Source organism: Lactuca virosa, chromosome 1, assembly GCF_052849685.1.
Source record: "Lactuca virosa cultivar CGN04683 chromosome 1, Lactuca_virosa_CGN04683_v6, whole genome shotgun sequence".
In the NCBI taxonomy this organism is placed as follows: Eukaryota; Viridiplantae; Streptophyta; class Magnoliopsida; order Asterales; family Asteraceae; genus Lactuca; species Lactuca virosa.
Genome location: NC_136426.1, coordinates 38,647,016 through 38,665,709, shown reverse-complemented (window position 1 = coordinate 38,665,709; position 18,694 = coordinate 38,647,016). Strand labels below are relative to the sequence as shown.

The following is an 18,694-nucleotide window of genomic DNA, read 5'->3' as shown; positions in this document are numbered from 1 at the left end:
AGAAAAGTTCTATGTTTTCATTAAAACTAATAGGAGCATTATTACCATTCCCATCTTGTATGTTATTGGTATATTGATCATAATAAATGATTCGCAACCTTGCATAGTGTTAGTCTTGCCTTGGAAATCCCTTACTGCAAAAGATCCATGAAATACAATATAAAAATCAAGATCTATATGGATAGATCATCGTGACGAAATTGGTCTCATTCAAAGTATAAATATTGACAAAATCCTGAAATGGTTTAATACACACCACTCCAAGTTTAGAATTTTGTTAATATAGCATGAGATTATAATTGAGGAAGTCTCAATGTCACACCGCACCTGGTGAGGTAAGACACCACACATAGTGAGGTAAGACACATGAATGGAGTTCTTTTAGCTGCATCAACTAAATTCATCATATAAGACATGCTATGTACAATACCAGGTATCTAATATGCCTTGTACATGACTAACAGATAAAAAAAAGAATCCTAATGCATGTCACCATATCACTATAATGAATATTCTTAGCACTTATGAAGTATTAGAGATATATCCCTAGTTTACATGTACACATTGCTGGATGGTGAGATCACTATAAAGTGGTACATTGATGTGAACTTCAAAACTAATCAAGATGATTCTTACGGTTCACTCGTAATCGAGCTAGATAATATATATATATATATATATATATATATATATATATATATATATATATATATATATATATATATATATATATATATATATATATATATATATATATAAAGAAGTTATAATACATCACAATCACATATTAACTTCTAGAAGGCATGTAAAATGCAAATTTAATTGCTTAAAACAACGTAGTAGTACGGGGGCATTGAAAATCTCAAAGTGATATATTATGACAATATTGGTATCCTGATAAATTCACAAAACATAAAGCAAGTAACACATAACAAGCATACGAAGCATTTACACAAATCATGTAATTATTGCATGCAATTCATGAATAGATCCTTCGCCTACAATCTAGCATGTATATATATCCACAACATAAATAACATACATAACAATATGTGTATATTGGGAATCGATTTGCTTTCTGATTCTTGGATGGTTGTACACATCACATCTTCATTGCATAAGCTAAAATCAGCTCATAAAACCACGTTCATGATCCAAAGACAACAATCGGACAAGAACATGACAAAAGACCGAGTTCATATTTCTAACCCAACTAATTTCTTTAAATTCTTTTTGGTAGAAAAGTGTTTTTTTCAAAAAAATTAGTTTAGAAAAATCTCTCAATCATCGGTTTGAATTCAGACACACTATAAAATGTGCTTGAATTCCTCAAACTAAGGTTTTGATGCCAACTTATAACGTCCCAAATATCAAATCAAATTTCTTTCATTTAAAAATCAGGTTAAACATTTAAACCCCAATTCAGAAAACATATTATAAAATCCATTTGTTTCAAAAGCATAATACTAAACATAGTTGAACTACAAAAACCAACGGAAGTCAAATAACAATAAAACTTCAATGCAAATGTACAGTCACGTCGTGCCCTTCCAAAAACAACCTGAAAAAACATTTAACTTAATAACGTAAGCACAAAGATTAGTGAGTTCCCTAGTATGCCACACATTTCGCCATACATACAATACATACAAGAAAAGACTCTCGGCTCTAACCAATCCATCATCATAATATATCAACATACATATCAACCAAAGGCATCCCGCCCTCAACCCTTCATTGGCACCCAGCTGTCCCACAACCATACCAAGGCCATTACAGATATTGATAGGTCGTCTTATGAATACATAATCATATGTAATTAATGAATAAGATAGATAGTCGAACGGATGATCCTACTTGAAAGCAATAAATCAAACAATAACCATGCAATAAGTCCTAGACCAGAGTTCTCAGGCTATCCGATTCAAACTACCTACAATCCTTACGATATTTACTTAGCGATCAATTAATATTACCAATACCCATCCAAACATAACACATAACAATATCATACAATCAGTCAAACACATACATAACGAAGACTACCTAGTCTACTAGCATACTCGTACCCTAACATTACGTATATCCTATCATGCAAAGGATATACAATGTCACACGTAGCATAGTGCGTAAACTCGCCTGAAGCTAGCAGGTCAACCGCAATCGTTACACGCGAGCCCATCGATAAACTAATAACATGGTCCACCTAATAACAACCATAGATTGATACTTAGTCTAAAACTCATAACCTTCAAAGTTTAACCAATAGTCAAACTGGTCAATGTCAACGGTCAAACAGGTCAAACACGTTGCGGTCAGTCCTTAACCGCGTCGTAACCATTAGGTGACAAAACAGTCACGTATCCAACTTAGTGCCCGCGTTGCGACCTATCCTTGGGTGCATCGCGCTTCTCGAGCAATTATTTAGTCGATTCCTAAAGTCCCCCAACATTGCAATTATAAAAGAAATACAAATTATGGATTATGTTAACTGTATATTAAAAACCTTAACCGCGTCGTAACCATTAGGTGACAAAACAGTCACGTATCCAACTTAGTCCCCGCGTTGCGACCTATCCTTGGTCGCATCGCGCTTCTCGGGCAATTATTTAGTCAATCCCTAAAGTCCCCCAACATTGCAATTATAAAAGAAATGCAAATTATGGATTATGTTAACTGTATATTAAAAACCTTAGATGATCCCTTTGTTCCCTCTCCCTTTACGACGCCTTCTTCCCTTATTTCTCTCCTTCTGATCGACAATCAAGAACAAGAAAAGAACACAAGAAGCTTTGCTTTGATTGTTGGTGTCTAACATCGATTCATATCACTTGTGTGGATACTAATAAGTCGTGATCTGTTTGGATCGTCGTCTCCTATATCAAGTTATCCCTACAAATCAAGGTAATGGATTCTAAACATCATATATGTTGTTCTTAATTGGATACAACTTTTAGGAATAAGAAAAAGTTTAATATGTTACCTTTTGTGATGCTTGATTCTTATATTGTTTTTGAATTCTAATAATTCCAAAACAATTATGATTTGAGATATGAATGATTTGATTCGGTTGTGCTGTAACTAAAGGAAAACAATATTGACTAGAAAATGTATTTGTTATATTATATAACCCTTACAATTTGCAAAACATAATGAACATATGTTTATATAATTTTCTTCCCAGTTTTAATGTGTAACTAAAGCTAGCTTGGTGGTAAGAAGTTGTGCCCTTGAACCTGAAGTGAGTGTTCAAATCCATTTAAGAGCAAAAGTTTCATCTTTTTAAGACCGTCAAAGACTAAACCCGCTAAGGTTCTAAAACTAAAAAAACCCGACCCACCTGAGTTCCAAACCCAATTATACCCCTCTCACTTTTCCCTTTTACGAAGGGGGTGTTTGGTTTGTCTTTTTGAGAGGCAAAAGTCCTTTTTGGAAAAGTTACAAAAAGTCAGGTTTTCCTAACTTTTCCAAAAAGTAAGTTTTCCTTATATTCAAAATCCAAAAATAGCTTTTAAAATGTTTTTACCAAACATCTTTTACCTTTTATCTTTTCCAAAAAGGACATTTGCCTCTCAAAAAGACAAGTCAAACACCCTCGAATTTTCTACCAACTTTTTTCCTTTTTTGTTGTTTTCTCCAAACATTTAATTATTTTTATGAATTCAGTTTAGTTATCTATGAGTTTTTGCCCAATGTTAAATTAGAACTTGGTCAAAAAGTTTTGTAGATTACAATTTTTTCCCATATTTGTATATATTTACAACTTATCTCTTTTAGATTTTTTTGTACAACCTTTTACATCCTTTTTTTTTTAGAAATTTTGCCATTTTTTCATCTTTAATTTTTTATGTTTTTTAAAACAGAATATTTTTTATAAATTTTTTTTGCATAACTTTGTACATTTTTTTACAACTTTCCTCCCGGGGAACACGCGAAACAAAGGTATATCCTTTTTAAATAGAAATAGGAAAAAAGATGTTTTGTATCTTATATAACTTTGTGTAATACCCATGTATTACATGAGTTAATTAAAAAAAATTAAATATAAATGTCTAAATATTTAAGAACTTTGCATTTATAAGAAAATAAGAAAAATAATAAATTATTAAAATTAATTTTTTTTTATCTTTTAAATTTAAATAAATAAATAAAATAAGCTAATGAGTTTTAATTTGACAATTTTGAAATAAGAATGTAAGTCTATTAATGAAACTGATATTCATTTATTACTATGTTTATTGTAATTATTACACTAAAATATTATGTGAAATTTATTAAAGTAGAAAAACCCATAAAATGACATGTGGAAAAGAAATTAATTCAAAATAACCATAAAATGACATTTGGCAAATTGAACATGAACAAGGATACTTCTTTGGTTCCGTATCAATATTTTATTCATTTTATGTATATTGTATGTCACAATTTAAACATGATCGATGTATCACCCTAGTTGTGTCTGTTGTGCGTTTGTTGCGTGAGAATTTTGCCTCAACCAAATTAGTCATTATTTCCCATGTTTACATATTAGGTTTTCGTTATAATTTTAATCTACTCAGGTGATGGGTCTTATCTGAACAAGCAACGCGAACACGATTCACATGGATGCATCTAATGGGATTTGTGTGCAAGAGATAGCGATAACAAACCATAGATTTCAAACTACAATTGATCATATGCTTAGTTGGTATGTTATTCACTAAAAAGAACATGGATTTTTTATATTTAAGATTCCCAAGCAGCTTTTTATTAAAACATTTTGGTAGTAGTATTCGACAGTGTTACCACATTTTTAGATTGAAAACACAAGATTACCTGGTGTATGAGGGTGACACCAGATGCAAAAGGTTTGTCAAAATGCAGGGCATGTAAAGCATCCACTCAAGGAACGTATGTGGCGAGTCTTGATGAGTGACATGGCCTTGTGTGAAGATCTAGCAACTTTACAAGACTGGTTAGATAACATCGATTCTCTCATTTCTTGAGCCTTTTTCTGAGCTGTTCTTAATTTGTTCATAATCCTATCCATAGAGGATGATCTCTTCTTTTCCAATTTCATCTGAACCATATAAGCTCAATTAAGAACCAATTCCACTTATCTATATATATTAAACCAATATGCAATAAATGTGAAAAGGGAACCTCTAGTTTTCGTATTGCTGCTTCTGCTTTTGCCTTCTGCAGATTCTCCCATGCAGTAATTTTAGCTTCCTCCCTCTTAACCCTGGTCAATGAATTCCATTATAGTTAGGGTTTATTACACGGGACAAGACCAGACTGGACAAACTTCGAGGGCATTCACGTCTTTTGACAGTGGAGTGAGTCCGGTGCATGTCAAACACAGTACAACTACAACCTGTTGTGTCCTAAAGGGAAAGGAATGACATACTTTGAGAGGCTTTTTGTCATCTCTGATGCTTCCCAATCTGCTGACCTGGCATCCAGAATGTCTGACCACCTACCTGGAATTCGAGTTTTACTTTTCTTAGACCATCGAGTCAAAGTGACCTTACCATCTACCTGTACATCTCTTATATCTGCTTTGGAAGAGCGAACATGCTGTGAATCTTCCACAGCTAGGATAGAATTTGAGATGGAGCTAGAGTTTCTCTTAGATGAATAGGTACTACTTTCAGGGCTCATTTGGGTTGCCATATCTCTCCTTGAGATATCATTGGTGGAAACATCCATTAAACCACTAGTTTTATCATCTGTATGGTGATTAACATTTTATCACACACAATAAAGAAAATAAGAAACAGGGTAATATATAGAGACCATATGTACTGATTTACCTTGAGTAATCTGCAACAATGACTGATTTGACACTTCAGAACAACCATGTACACTGAATGACCTTTCAAACCCATCTTGGTATTGAAACAAGGAATTGTTATTGGCATTGGCATTTACTCTGTTTGGAAGTGGTGACTCGTTGACAAAACTTCTGGCATTTTCTCTTTCAAAATTAGGCATTGCAGGTGAATACATGGAGTAGCAGGTAGACCCTGGAGGTCCAAGTGGTCCACTCTTTGACTTAGGTCGCCTTTGTGGCTGTTGAACAGAAGGCTTTAAAGCAACTGGACTTATTATCCACCTCTCTGCGTCTTCCCATTTGGAAGGAAGTGTCCTTCCATTGTTGTAAGGCATCAATGAGAAGCTTGAGTGTATCCGGTTACCCCTTGTATGTGAAGCCACGCGTTCTGAGCTCCAGCCATTCTGAAAACCAGTTCTTGAGGGATAATTAGGCGTTCCTGGGCTTGGAAACATGCCATTTCTATTGGCTGAAATAGAGCTTTTCATCGCCTCTCCTAATCTTGGTGAAGAGCTACTGGTATTCATCGTCTGATTGTTCAGATCCAAAGATGCAGGTCTTCTTCTGTCTGGCTTCCTTAGTAGAATTTCAGTTTTTGACTTTCGGTTTTGGCATTCTAATCAAAGAGTATGATGTTAATTTCTAAACTGTTATGGCTTGGACTACTGATTAACTGTTATTGTTGGTAATAATGGCAGCTGAAAGTAATAAAATCCAACTGGTACCTTTAGGGGTATGAGAGAAGGAGCTTCTTGCTGAATATAGAGACTGATTTTCTCCATCAGTTTCTGCATCAATGTATTCTTTTATAGCTGCGTATAATTGGAAAAGAAAAGTGACCTATAAATTTCGAATTTATTTACAGCGAAAAGATTTTTAGCCTCAATTTATCTTTTTATTATTAAGGAATTAGGAAGGTTACATCATATGCATACCTTGTGCTTTTTCCACCCTTTTTCCTATCAGGTAGGGACCTCCATTGTCATGTACTTTGGAATTCTTGTTTGGATCTGGATCTGAACTCCTCGCTGAGGAAGAACCACGGAAACCTCCAGGCTGTATCAAAAATTAAATTACGTTTTAAACCAAACAGTTTGGAGAAGACGAATTCGTAATTAAATCATGCCTAGGTTTTGCTGATAGCAAATCATTTTCATAAGACTACTAAAATTCTTCACTGAACGTCAATCAAATCAAGCCAATTCTCGCATGCGCATTTGGATTAAAATACAGAAAACTGATAAAGTGCAACTACATAGAAACTTCCTGAGAATTACGAGTTCATAAGATGATACATAAGTAACTTACCAAAGACATATCGGAGACGAACGATTCGTGATCAAGGACATCGGAGGTAGATGAACAACGCTCAATGCTAGCATAAGCGGAAGCCGAAGAAGAGAAGAGACTGAGGCTCGACTCGACGGAGTGTATAACAGAGTCAGGACTAACACCTCTACCACCGCCGCCGCCGCCGCCGTCGTAACTTGATCGTAACTGCCTATTATGTTGATCAAGAATTGCGAACTCCGGCATTGTCGAATATCAATTAGTCGTTGCTTCAGTTCTCAATTGTTGTTAATCAGTCGACGAATATTAAATTATATGTGACTCAGAGAATCTCAATCTCCTATGTGAGATGACACAGAGATTTAGGTCTGTATCATTGAGTTTTTGGATTGCATTATCAAATAGAGTGATAGTGGAAGAGAAATGGTGACACGAAGATCGGTGGAGAGAGGAACGAGACAATTACGCCCATGGTGATGCTGGTGTTTAACTACAACAGATTGACAGACAATATCTGATAAAAATTTTATTTTTATATTGCGTTTATATTTTCTAGTTTGACCCGGAGTTTGACTATAAAGTTTTGATAATGATAACATTTTGACTGTTTTACTTTTACCGCCTATTTTTAGTATTTGTTGTTATATATGTGCAAAATAATTTAAGACGATTATAAAAACTTTGTTGATGTTGTGTGTGCCCTCATCTCTGTTAACTTTTTTGGTTGAGAAAATGATATTTCACAAATGATAGCTTTAGTTACTCTACTTTATCGAAGGCTTTGAAAGCTTTGGCTCCTCCACTTTAATGAAGGTTTTGGAAAATACTTTCATAGCATAGAGACCCCCATATCACCCCATAGCTTTAAATACAAGTTTTAATGCACTTGGTACATCAATAAATTAGTTTTAAATACAAGTTATAAATTAGTTTTTTTTTTTTAAACCGCAAATATACTAAACTACTCCTAAATTATTTCATTTATGTCAACTACGAGACTTGAACAAAGAGAGAAGACAACACGGAATATCTGTGTTAAAAACCCTTTGGTTTATAAATTAGTTAAAATTAGAAATATTCATGTCGTTGCTAAAACATGAATGATGATTTTTTTTTTGTTTTTTTTTACTTGCATTTTTCTTTGAGCAAAGTCTAAAAAAATTTCAACATACAGAAATAGACGTAATTTGGTTATGGATTTGGTTCCTAAGAGGCTAAGACCAACACCGTTAGTTTTCATGGTTAAACTATTGTTAATTAACGTTTTCCCCTATTTTATTTATTTTATTCTCTTTTTCATATTTTGCAAATATAAAAATATACCCACTGAACAATACACATCCTCATGCTTCCCCTTTGTATTTGTATTTGCCTCTTGAAGTATTCACCAAGCTGGTGATGCGGTGTCTATGTGGAGAAGACTAGTCGTGCACACCATCACGATGGTCGCATGGCGGTCCGTATCCAATGCAATGACAAATGGCAAATCTCTCTCTCTCTCTCTCTCTCTCTCTCTCTCTCTCTCTCTCTCTCTCTCTCTCTCTCTCTCTCTCTCTCTCTGTGTGTGTCCTACAATGCTTTCATTTTCTCTTTTTTCGGATGGCATGAAGACCACACCCTCAAGGGTGTGGTGTGAACTTGATGGTAATCCAGAAGGAAACCGATGGTCTCATGTCCTTGACGTGGATAGTACTTCGGATAGCCTTAGGGATGCTTCCTCTTCCACCTCCCTAAGATCGATATGAAATTAAGAATACATTCGGCCACCAAAATACAAATCAAAGAAACGACGCTCAATTTAATTTTTTCCCAAAAAAAGAAAACCATCATTTTCATATATATATATATATATATATATATATATATATATATATATATATATATATATATATATATATATATAATTCAGATTCCACTCGATCTCTTCCTCTATATAGTTACGACATTTCATTTCATTTTATTTTACGGGCAAACCATTCTCCTTGATATCCTATCTATCTCTCCTTCTCTCTCTTCAATGCTTCACTATTGTCTGTTGATCCAATTACATTTCGCTTTTCTCAAATTCAGAAACTGTATTTGTATAAGATTATAAAATTTTCTTAATTTTGATCTTAGTTGGTCGAACAAGATTTCAACACCATGAGTTTGAGAAAGTAAAGTGGTGTTATACGTTGTTAAAATTTATGAAGAAGATTGTATTTTTAATTCCTCATCAAAGAAAAAAATGGAAGGATTGTGTCTCTGTCAAAAGGTGGAGTGAGGTGGGGGACAACAAACATGGAAGATGAGAGGTTAAAATTGGGGGTCGATATGGTTCATCGGAGAAGATGGTGGTCGTCAGAGTGAGAGTGACATTTCTTATTTATGTTAATTCAATATCAGTGAAAAAAATAATAATAATAAGTGTTGACTTTTGTTATATAGGAATATTAAGAGTTGATACCTTGAACGATGGATTATCGTCAAAATTTGTGATTGAGTTACCGAAATCTACTGTGGTGGGAAGGGGTGTGATGGTGATGGCTTACGGTGAGGAAGGGGAGAATTTTGTTTCTCCTTTAATAACAATATCTAATATGATATTATCTACATAATATATACTTTATTGTTGTTATTGTTCTTAAGGTCACTTCATGGTAGATTGTTTTTTTATATATATATTAGATCATAATGTAAATTTAGCTATTTTACATTAGAAGAACCAAGTTGTTACGTTTGCATTTTGCCTAAAATCTAACCTGAATGAAAAACTCTCTCTTTCAAGTCTAATATTGTAACTAAAACTCGGTTATCAAATATGTAATTGATTCAATGTCAAACGAACCAAAGATGAGTGAAGCAAAAATCAATGGTACCAATATCAAACAGAAAGAAAGATGCGAGACACAAAAGTAATAATGGAATTGAATGATTAGCGAAGACTGTTGTCAAACTTAATTGTTAGATCTATCGATGTGATTCTTGGCTATCATAAGGCGTGATTAGTGAAGACTGTTGTCAAACTTAATCGGTGCATCGTCTTCCTATAACAACCAAAAATTTTATGTACTTAAAATGATTGTATTTGTATTTAGTAGCCCAAAAAATACAGTGGAAATTTTATTGAAACAGTGATGTGATTCAAAGGTATTTTGGTCTTATGCTCAACATATGGAAATTCAATTAATAAAACTTTTTATGAATCATTATGAATTTAAAAGTCTATTTGTTTAATTAAATACACGTCTAAGACCCAATATATGCACTTTGATGAAAAACAGTGTACAAAAGACGCATTCTGTGCAGTTTGATGGAAATAATGCACAAGAGACCCATTGTGTCACTTTGATGGAAATTGTGCACAAAGGGACCCCTTTGTGTCTTTGGTGAATTAATAAACAAGAGACTCATTATATGAACTACAATGAAAGTAATGCACAAAAGCCCCCTTTTATGATTGTAATGAAAATAGTACACAAAATGCCTAAATGTGATGAATGAAAGATATTGTTAAAACCAAAAATTATAGCTTACATGATAAGCTATTTGTAGGGAACAAGTTTAGAAGAAATGAAATTATAACAAGGAAGAGAATCTTAAGTATTCAAATGGTTGAAAAAATGATATCAATTACCGATTCAAGAATATTGCCCTCCTTTTTAAATGGATATGGCGATTCAAGAATAAAGACACATATTTATGGAGTCAAGTTATCAACAACATACACAATCTCAAGAGAAAATCGGTAACGAAGCTTGCTAAAATTTGTGTCGCCTCGGTACTTGGGGGAATATTGTCAAAATCATCAAGGACCTAGAACACCTTGGTATCCAATTTAATCAGATTCTGAATTGCCAGGTTGGAAGTGGGAACCAAACCCTTTTTTGGCTCAAAGATTGGTGTGGCGGAGGTTCCTTTGGTTCAAGATTTCCTCATCTTCGTAAACTGGACACCAAAAATTCATGCCTTATTTCAGATAGAATGTCAACCTCAGTCCCCACTTAGAGCTGGAAAAGAATACCTCGAAGACCGCCTGAATCGTTGGAACTTGATCAACTAAACAATCTTACCTCCACCGACAACCTTACTGATGCAAATGATGTCTGGAACTCCAAACTTAATGTCAATGGTGATTTCTATGTGAGCAACCTCCGGTACATTATTGACTCCAACCTCACGTGTAGAATTCCAGACTCTTGGATTAATCTTGTTCCCCTCAAAGTCTTGTGCTTTATATGGAGAGCGAGTCTCGATCGCATCCCTACCGCTAACACTCTTATTCATCGTGGTGTTAATATCCCTTCGACATCCTGTTATCTTTGCTCCATTGGCTTCGATTCCATTGATCACATCATGGCAAGTTGCTCGTTTACTCGCGAGGTCCTATTCTGGGTTTTTAAATGGTGAGACATCCCTCTTCCGGGTTTCAACACTACTAAAGAAGTCATCGACTACGTGGCTAATTGGGGTCGCTGCCCTAAGAAGAGAACCATTTTTGTGGCGATTGTGTACGATCTTTTATGGAGCGTGTGGAAAGTGAGGATGACAAACTTTTTAGCAACGTGCAATGCTCCCCTTCCAAAACGGCGGATACCATCATCTCTATAGTTTTCAATTGGGTCAAGAATAGTGGTAATTTTGGTATTTGTAATTGGTCAGATTAGTTATGTTGTCCGTTTAAGACTCTGTAATTTTGTTTGTTTTGTTTTCTCCTGCCTTTTTTCTCTTAGGCAGGGGGTTCGTTTTTTATAAAATCGTCGTTTAAAAAAAGTATTAAACCGAACTAACATTATCAGTACCAGGTATGATACCGGTTTTCGGTACTAGCATCAGTATCGATGGTACCAAATCCTGAATTTTATGATTTTAGAGTAGCGAGTACTATCCCATATTAACATAAATGGTACCGATTCGATACCAATTTGAGTCAGAAATTTCGGTAGTCTTGCTCACCCCTTAGTAACATGTAAAGGGATATGAAAGTGTTTAATAACTCGATAAACACACTCACCCCTAACATGAAGATATCCCAATAACTAAAATACATATTTTCCAATTGGATCATCTATAACAACTGCCATCCAGAATTAAGGTTGGCCGAGGGCACAAGGAAAGAGGGATACCCCTCGCAGTTGGGGTTCCAAATATGTAAAATAGTTGTTTGTCCTTGACTGATTTGTGAAGATATATTCATTGTTTTGTAAGGATTCTATAAACATGGGTGTTAATAAAAGGGAACGAAAAAAGATTTGATCGTATGAAGGGATAGTCAGCTTGTAATTTAATAAGGGTTAATACACAGTCGTGACACAAATAATCCATGTCATATAAGCAAAATCACGCTTTCCACCAAACATTCATTTAAAAAATCAAATACAAGTTTGATCATTTCAAATGCACAAAAAATATTAAAAAACCAAATAAAATAAACTTTTTGTTGGCCAACAATCCGGTCGACCAAAAAAACAACATATGTTTTGGCGAAACTATTTTGGGCCAAGCATCTTAACAAGTATAACTGGGCCAATAAAAGTAATGAGCCCAACTACACTCCACAGAAGTGAGCCCAATTAGTAGGCTAACCGCTAACGGACGCCATAACAACTTCACTGAAACTTTGAAACTCATCGACGGACCGGCGAAGTTTGGAGACTTGGAGTCTTGGAGAGGGCGTTTCGAAGAATGGACTTGAATATGGCGGAACCCGGCGAGATTCTACCAGATCGGAAGATAGATACATCGGCGTACGATTTGCTTCAAACGACTAAGACCTCCGTGGAGGATATAGTTGCACAGATGCTTTTCATTAAGAAAGAAGGAGGAGGAGGAGGTGATAGTACCAAATCACAACTCCCCGAGCTCGTGACGCAAATGCTCCTCAACTTTGTGAACCTTCGGAAGGTCCCTTATTTTATCCTATCTGCATCTATAGTTATTTATTTGTGTTATCTGCCCTAATCAGACAGCGATTGTGGAAAAAAAATGAAATTTTAAATTTTGTAGTGAATGTGAAGTTCAGTTGATGCATCTGCTGCGGGATTGTGATTCAGTCCCTCTTTTGGTAGTTACTGTTTACGTTACAAAACTTATTTTTTTTATCCGAAGTAGGTTTCCTTCTTTTGTAAAATGACCTAATCTCTTCAAGTTTATCATTTACATTAACATATATCTTAATGTTCATGGAATTCCCATTTCAGACAGTATCCATGTGTGTGTATTTCAATTGTTGAAACCGATGAGTAGAGGTATTAGGGTTTCTGAGAAGAAGATTTGGCAAGATATTAGGGGAATGTGATATTCAGCGTTTTGTTTACCTGACTTAAAAATCTACTATTCCAAGTTAACATGAGTTAGTCAATAGTTATCAGATAATGCGTTCCGGCTTCCTCAGTTTATTGTGTTTTCTTGCAGGCAAATCGTTCCATATTGCTTGAAGAAGATCTTGTAAAATCAGAGACAGAACATGCAAAAGCACCTGTAGACTTCACAACACTGCAACTCCACAACCTTATGTATGAGAAAAATCATTATGTGAAAGCAATAAAAGCCTGCAAAGACTTTAAGTCTAAGTATCCAGATATCGAACTTGTTCCTGAGGAAGAATTTTTCAGAGATGCACCAGAAGACATTAAGAACTCTGTACAGTCAAATGACAGTGCCCATGATCTGATGCTTAAAAGGCTCAACTTTGAGCTATTCCAGGTATATTGCGTTTATTGAAAAAGCAAATATTAATCCTTGATGTTTGTTATAAATTATAACATTTTCATAACTTGTATGCATCTCTTGTTAGCGCAAAGAATTGTCCAAACTCCATGAGAAGTTGGAAGAGCAAAAGAAAGTCCTTCAAGACACAATTGCTAACAGGAAGAAGTTTCTATCAAGTCTTCCTTCTCATCTTAAGTCTCTCAAGAAGGCATCTCTTCCAGTACAAAACCAATTGGGAATTCTTCACACAAAGAAGCTAAAACAACACCAGTCTGCAGAGTTGCTTCCACCTCCTCTTTATGTAATATACTCTCAGTTATTGGCTCATAAAGAAGCATTTGGTGAGAGTATTGATCTTGAAATCATGGGAAGCATGAAAGATGCTCATACTTTTGCCAGACAGCAAGCCAATAAAGACAACGGTAATTGGCAACCATTTACAATATCTTATTCTTTCTTTCGTGGGTGTCATTCCATCTGTTGCAAGATCTTATTTTTTTCATTTCCCATTTTACCCCTACAGGCATATCTCCTAGTATAGAGACTTCCAAGATAGAAGATGATGTGGTTGATGAAGAAGATGATGGTCAAAGAAGGAGAAAGCGTCCAAAGAAAATCCAAGTAAAAGACAGTCTTGACCCTGCAAGAATATATCAAACCCACCCTCTTAAACTCACCCTCCAAATACATGATGATGAGGCTTCTGATCCAAAGTCTACAAAGCTTATCGTATTGAAATTTGAGTATTTGCTGAAGTTAAATGTGGTTTGTGTTGGCATTGAAGGATCAAATGAAGGTCCAGAAAGTAATATCTTATGCAACCTCTTCCCAAATGACACAGGACTCGAGCTTCCTCATCAGGTTTTCATTCATTTTCCTATATTTTTTATATTGTTTTGTTAGACTATATATATTTGATATCATGATTCATGCAGTCAGCTAAGCTTTGGAGTGGTGATAGCTCGATATTTGATGAAAAAAGATCTTCACGTCCATATAAATGGGCACAACATTTAGCTGGAATTGATTTTTTACCAGAGGTTTCACCTCTCCTTACGCCAGGTGGCGAATCCATTAATGGTGAAACAACAAAACAATCTGCTGTCATATCTGGATTATCAGTATATCGCCAGCAAAACCGTGTACAGACAGTTGTCCAAAGGATTCGTGCTAGAAAGAAGGCACAGCTGGCCCTTGCGTGAGTCTTTACACTGTATGTTTTTTAGATTTTTAGAGCTATGGATCTAGGGTTTCAAATGTAGTTGATTCAATCCAACATGTTGCACATCATTTGATTTGACCGAATCTTGACTTGTTAGAATTCTTGAAATGAATGAATTTTATTGTTTCTTTGAATGTTTAATCTGCATTTCTGTTGGATTTTGAGTTTGTGTCTTGTGGGCCCGGTTTGTTACACAAGATTTGCAACTTTTTGTCCTACCCAAAAAGGTAGGACAAAAAGACGTGAATACCCTTTTGTATAGATGCAGCCTTATAGAATAGATTTCAATAAAGTTATTAAATTTTATGTTTTGAGTTATATTGAAAAGTTGGAAATCTTTGGTTGACTTACAGGGAGCAGATTGAGCTGTTAACAAAGCTTAAATGGCCTGGTTTGACTTGTCAAACCGTACCCTGGTTTTCACATGCACGTGTTTGCAATTTGCAGAGTTGGACAATTAAGCCCTTGGCCAACCCTTCTGCTGCAGCCATTGAAGAACAAATTCAAGCTCCACAACAAGTGGAGACAGTTGGTGAACCCGATACTTCAAAACCAGAGACAGAGAACATAAGGGAAGACGGGGAGCTTCCATCTCTAAATCCCGCAACCATTGCGAACGAAATTAGTCAAATTACGATTACGCCCTTGAAAGGATCAGGAATCGAGCACTCGAAACGTCTCTCTTTGATTACTAAATCCATGGCTTCTCCAATGAGCAAAGGGAAATCACCAAGTTTCAGAAGGCTTGATGAAGAGTTGGATTTGATGGTTTCCGACAGTGAGGTGGATGAGCCTCCACAAACCGAGCCAGAGACCGATGAAGTAACGGGACCCAGGGGTATAAAGGTAATTGATGACACGTGGATTGCATGTGGGACCCGGGAATATCGTCTTCTTCTAACAAGAAAAGTGAACAACGGTGATGGGTACATGAAACTAGAAGCCAAGGTATATATAAAAATGAAGTAACATGGAGTAAGGGCATAATCGTAATTTTACAACATGTTAACACTCTTAAGTCATGTTTGAAAATTTTGTTATTGCAGATAGCGGTCAGCATGGAGTATCCCCTCAGGCCGCCATTTTTTTCCTTGAATCTTTTTAGAGCCGCCAATTTAGAGACTGAGACTCAGACTGAGACTGAGGCTAATGAGTGGTTTAATGAACTTCGTGCCATGGAAGCCGAGGTAAGTAATTGAGACTTTTTGTATTATGAAATTTTACTTTTAAAGTAGGATGATGTTTCTTGCATTTTAACTGAATTTTGGTTTGTATGTATGTTTTAGGTGAATATTGAGGTGGTAAATATGATACCATGGGAGGAAGAAAATCATGTATTGGGGCATCAGGTCTGTTGTCTAGCAATGCTGTTTGATTTTTATATGAATGATGGAGGAGGAGGTTTATTGGGTGAAAGTGAAAAGGGAAGGTGTACTACTACTAGTGTGGTGGATGTTGGGTTGTGTAAACCGGTTAATGGGAGGCTAGTTGCAAGAAGTTATAGGGGAAGGGACCATAGGAAAATCATCTCTTGGAAGCACAATGGTTGCACCCCTGGTTTCCCTTGCTAGCCATACCCATGATTATGTAATTGTTTTGTCATGTCATTTATGTTGAACCTGATTAATCTTCAAATCGCTGATGTTTTAATGTCTGGAAATGTTTTTATATTCGTAATACAACACCAATAACTATACTTGACACGCCACTTTGGATGATCTTCTGCATGAATACAGTATGTTAAATACTTATCTTCCAAAAGATGTTTATGTCTGTATGTATCTCACCCACTTCTCTTTGAACTGATATTTAGATTAAATTTATGCTTCATTAGCTGTTATTCTACAACTATAATCGCAATGAATAACGTCATTACCAATGTGTAGAAGTTTAAGGAGTTAAAAACCATAATGGATATTTTAGAGTTAAAATCCTTTTATTCGGGTTGTGGGTGAAATATTAGAACACAACGATAAATCAACCCAATAAATAAAGAAAAAGACTCTAATACCTTATTTGATAGACATCTTTCCAAGTGCAAATGGATCTTTTTGGTTGAATGGGTCAGAAAAACTATTTGATTTGCACAATGAAATGAGTTTTTTTCCATAAAGCCCCAAAACCATATCTGTTTCGTTGAATGGGCCGGAAAAGACAATTATGCTTCAAACTTCGTCTCTCTCTTTCTTCTCTTTGCCAAGCTCTCTACTTCGTCGCCAACTAGCCTTCCCCCGCCTGAGTGCTACAACCACCAGCTCCACCTCATATGTAATCATCCGATCTCTAATTTATTTTTTCTGATTTGTTTCTTCTTATTGGAGAGTATTAGGCACGAACTTTCTTTTTTCTTCTGATTTTCGAGCATAGTATTTTGGAGGACCATTTTATATATATAAAGTTTCAATCAAAAATTTTGTTTCTAACATACATTTTTGTGTAATTTTTGATTTTGTATGACAATTTGTATTTGGATTTTTAAATGGTTATTGTGTAATTTTGATTTTTGTATAGCAATTTGTATGTTTTTATAATTATTCAACAACTTCATCCATCACAGTATAGAACAACAAGTATAGAACAACAGGGTAATATGGTTATTTTCATCATTCAACACAGTCAATCAGATGTACAATCAAACAACATGGTTTCTTTCCCGGTCAATAAACTTTCCCAAACAACACTTTCTTAGACAACATTTTTCCAAACAACAACTATCAAACGGCCCCTAAGTTGGTGTGCATGTCGTTTTCTCAAAACGAATTCATATTACTGCTATATAAATTGAAGCTCTAATGTTTCTCTTTTCCTTAGCTTGAAATCTTGCAACGCACCAAACAAAATATAATATTTCATACACATCGATATAGGGTTTCACTAATGCATTTAAAATGGGGCCTATGCAGGGATTGGTATGATTACCTAATAACGTTTTTTCTTATATATGCGGTGTTTAAATATCATGACTAGGTGACAGGCAGTTCATGGTTGGTAGCCAACTAAGCGACACCTAGGGTGCTTAATCCCCACTTAGACATTTGGTTTTATTTCAGACTTAGTTCCTACCATACCTAAAATGACTATAATGCCTTTAATTTTTTTTGTTATTTATTTATTTATTTATTATATATTTAAAAATTTTAATAGCTCCCACATATACCTCTATCTTCTCTCATCCCATGATAGAACCCTAAAGTTGGAACCAAGAAATTCAACGATTGTCGACATCATTTTGCTCTTCTTCATCTAATTTTTTTTATCTGATACGCTGATTGTCAATGGCATCGCGATGATTTGGTTAAACTAGCCAAAAAATGGCCTATCTTCCACATATCTTGACAGACGGTCGACCACCATGGTGACATTAGGGACAGAGGGCGTCATATGCTTGGATGATGTCGAGCGGGAGCAATATGTTCGAATTGAAGAACCCCATTTTGCCATGTTTGCTAAAACAAATCATCTCGAAGCAACCACATGTTAAAAATGGAATTCTTAAGGAAACCATAACTTGTTTCATAAAATTTGATAGTTCTAGATTCGCTTCAACACCCTTTTTATTATGGTCCTTCACCTTTGGTGAACCACTACCACCATTTTGTTTCCTTCGTGTGCTTGGATAATACGTGTGCATGGATAATATCTCTCTGAAATGACAATCCACCGTCAATTCGCAGCTA

The 18,694-nt window shown here is 35.3% G+C and overlaps 2 protein-coding genes and 1 long non-coding RNA gene across 5 annotated transcripts; 2 read left to right on the top strand and 1 right to left on the bottom strand.

Moving 5' to 3' along the window:
- Positions 1 to 1,396: 1,396 nt before the first annotated feature.
- LOC145107203 (uncharacterized) lies at positions 1,397 to 7,609 on the bottom strand. Of its 3 annotated transcripts, none has more exons than XM_079044129.1 (8): positions 7,124 to 7,609; positions 6,751 to 6,871; positions 6,541 to 6,627; positions 5,796 to 6,431; positions 5,390 to 5,711; positions 5,143 to 5,224; positions 4,816 to 5,059; positions 1,397 to 1,561 (listed from the first exon to the last, which is right to left on the bottom strand). In XM_079044129.1, the coding sequence occupies exons 1-7, from the start codon at positions 7,349 to 7,351 to the stop codon at positions 4,853 to 4,855; spliced, it is 1,683 nt and encodes a 560-aa protein (XP_078900255.1). In that variant the 5' UTR covers positions 7,352 to 7,609; the 3' UTR covers positions 1,397 to 1,561; positions 4,816 to 4,852. The 3 variants fall into 3 exon arrangements, with proteins under 3 accessions (XP_078900255.1, XP_078900321.1, XP_078900192.1); XM_079044195.1 differs by lacking the exon at positions 1,397 to 1,561 and adding an exon at positions 2,690 to 2,892; XM_079044066.1 differs by lacking the exon at positions 1,397 to 1,561 and having other exon boundaries at positions 4,701 to 5,059.
- A 1,468-nt stretch (positions 7,610 to 9,077) lies between these two features.
- On the top strand, positions 9,078 to 9,728 carry LOC145104401 (uncharacterized). The gene is made up of 2 exons (XR_013707078.1): positions 9,078 to 9,450; positions 9,533 to 9,728. It is a non-coding gene; the product is annotated as an uncharacterized LOC145104401 (long non-coding RNA).
- A 2,959-nt stretch (positions 9,729 to 12,687) lies between these two features.
- THO5 (THO complex, subunit 5) lies at positions 12,688 to 16,671 on the top strand. Its single transcript, XM_079044010.1, has 8 exons — positions 12,688 to 12,988; positions 13,499 to 13,789; positions 13,881 to 14,217; positions 14,319 to 14,656; positions 14,731 to 14,993; positions 15,371 to 15,965; positions 16,064 to 16,204; positions 16,304 to 16,671. Exons 1-8 carry the CDS (start codon positions 12,770 to 12,772, stop codon positions 16,586 to 16,588), a joined length of 2,469 nt encoding a protein of 822 aa, XP_078900136.1. The 5' UTR covers positions 12,688 to 12,769; the 3' UTR covers positions 16,589 to 16,671.
- Positions 16,672 to 18,694: the final 2,023 nt, after the last annotated feature.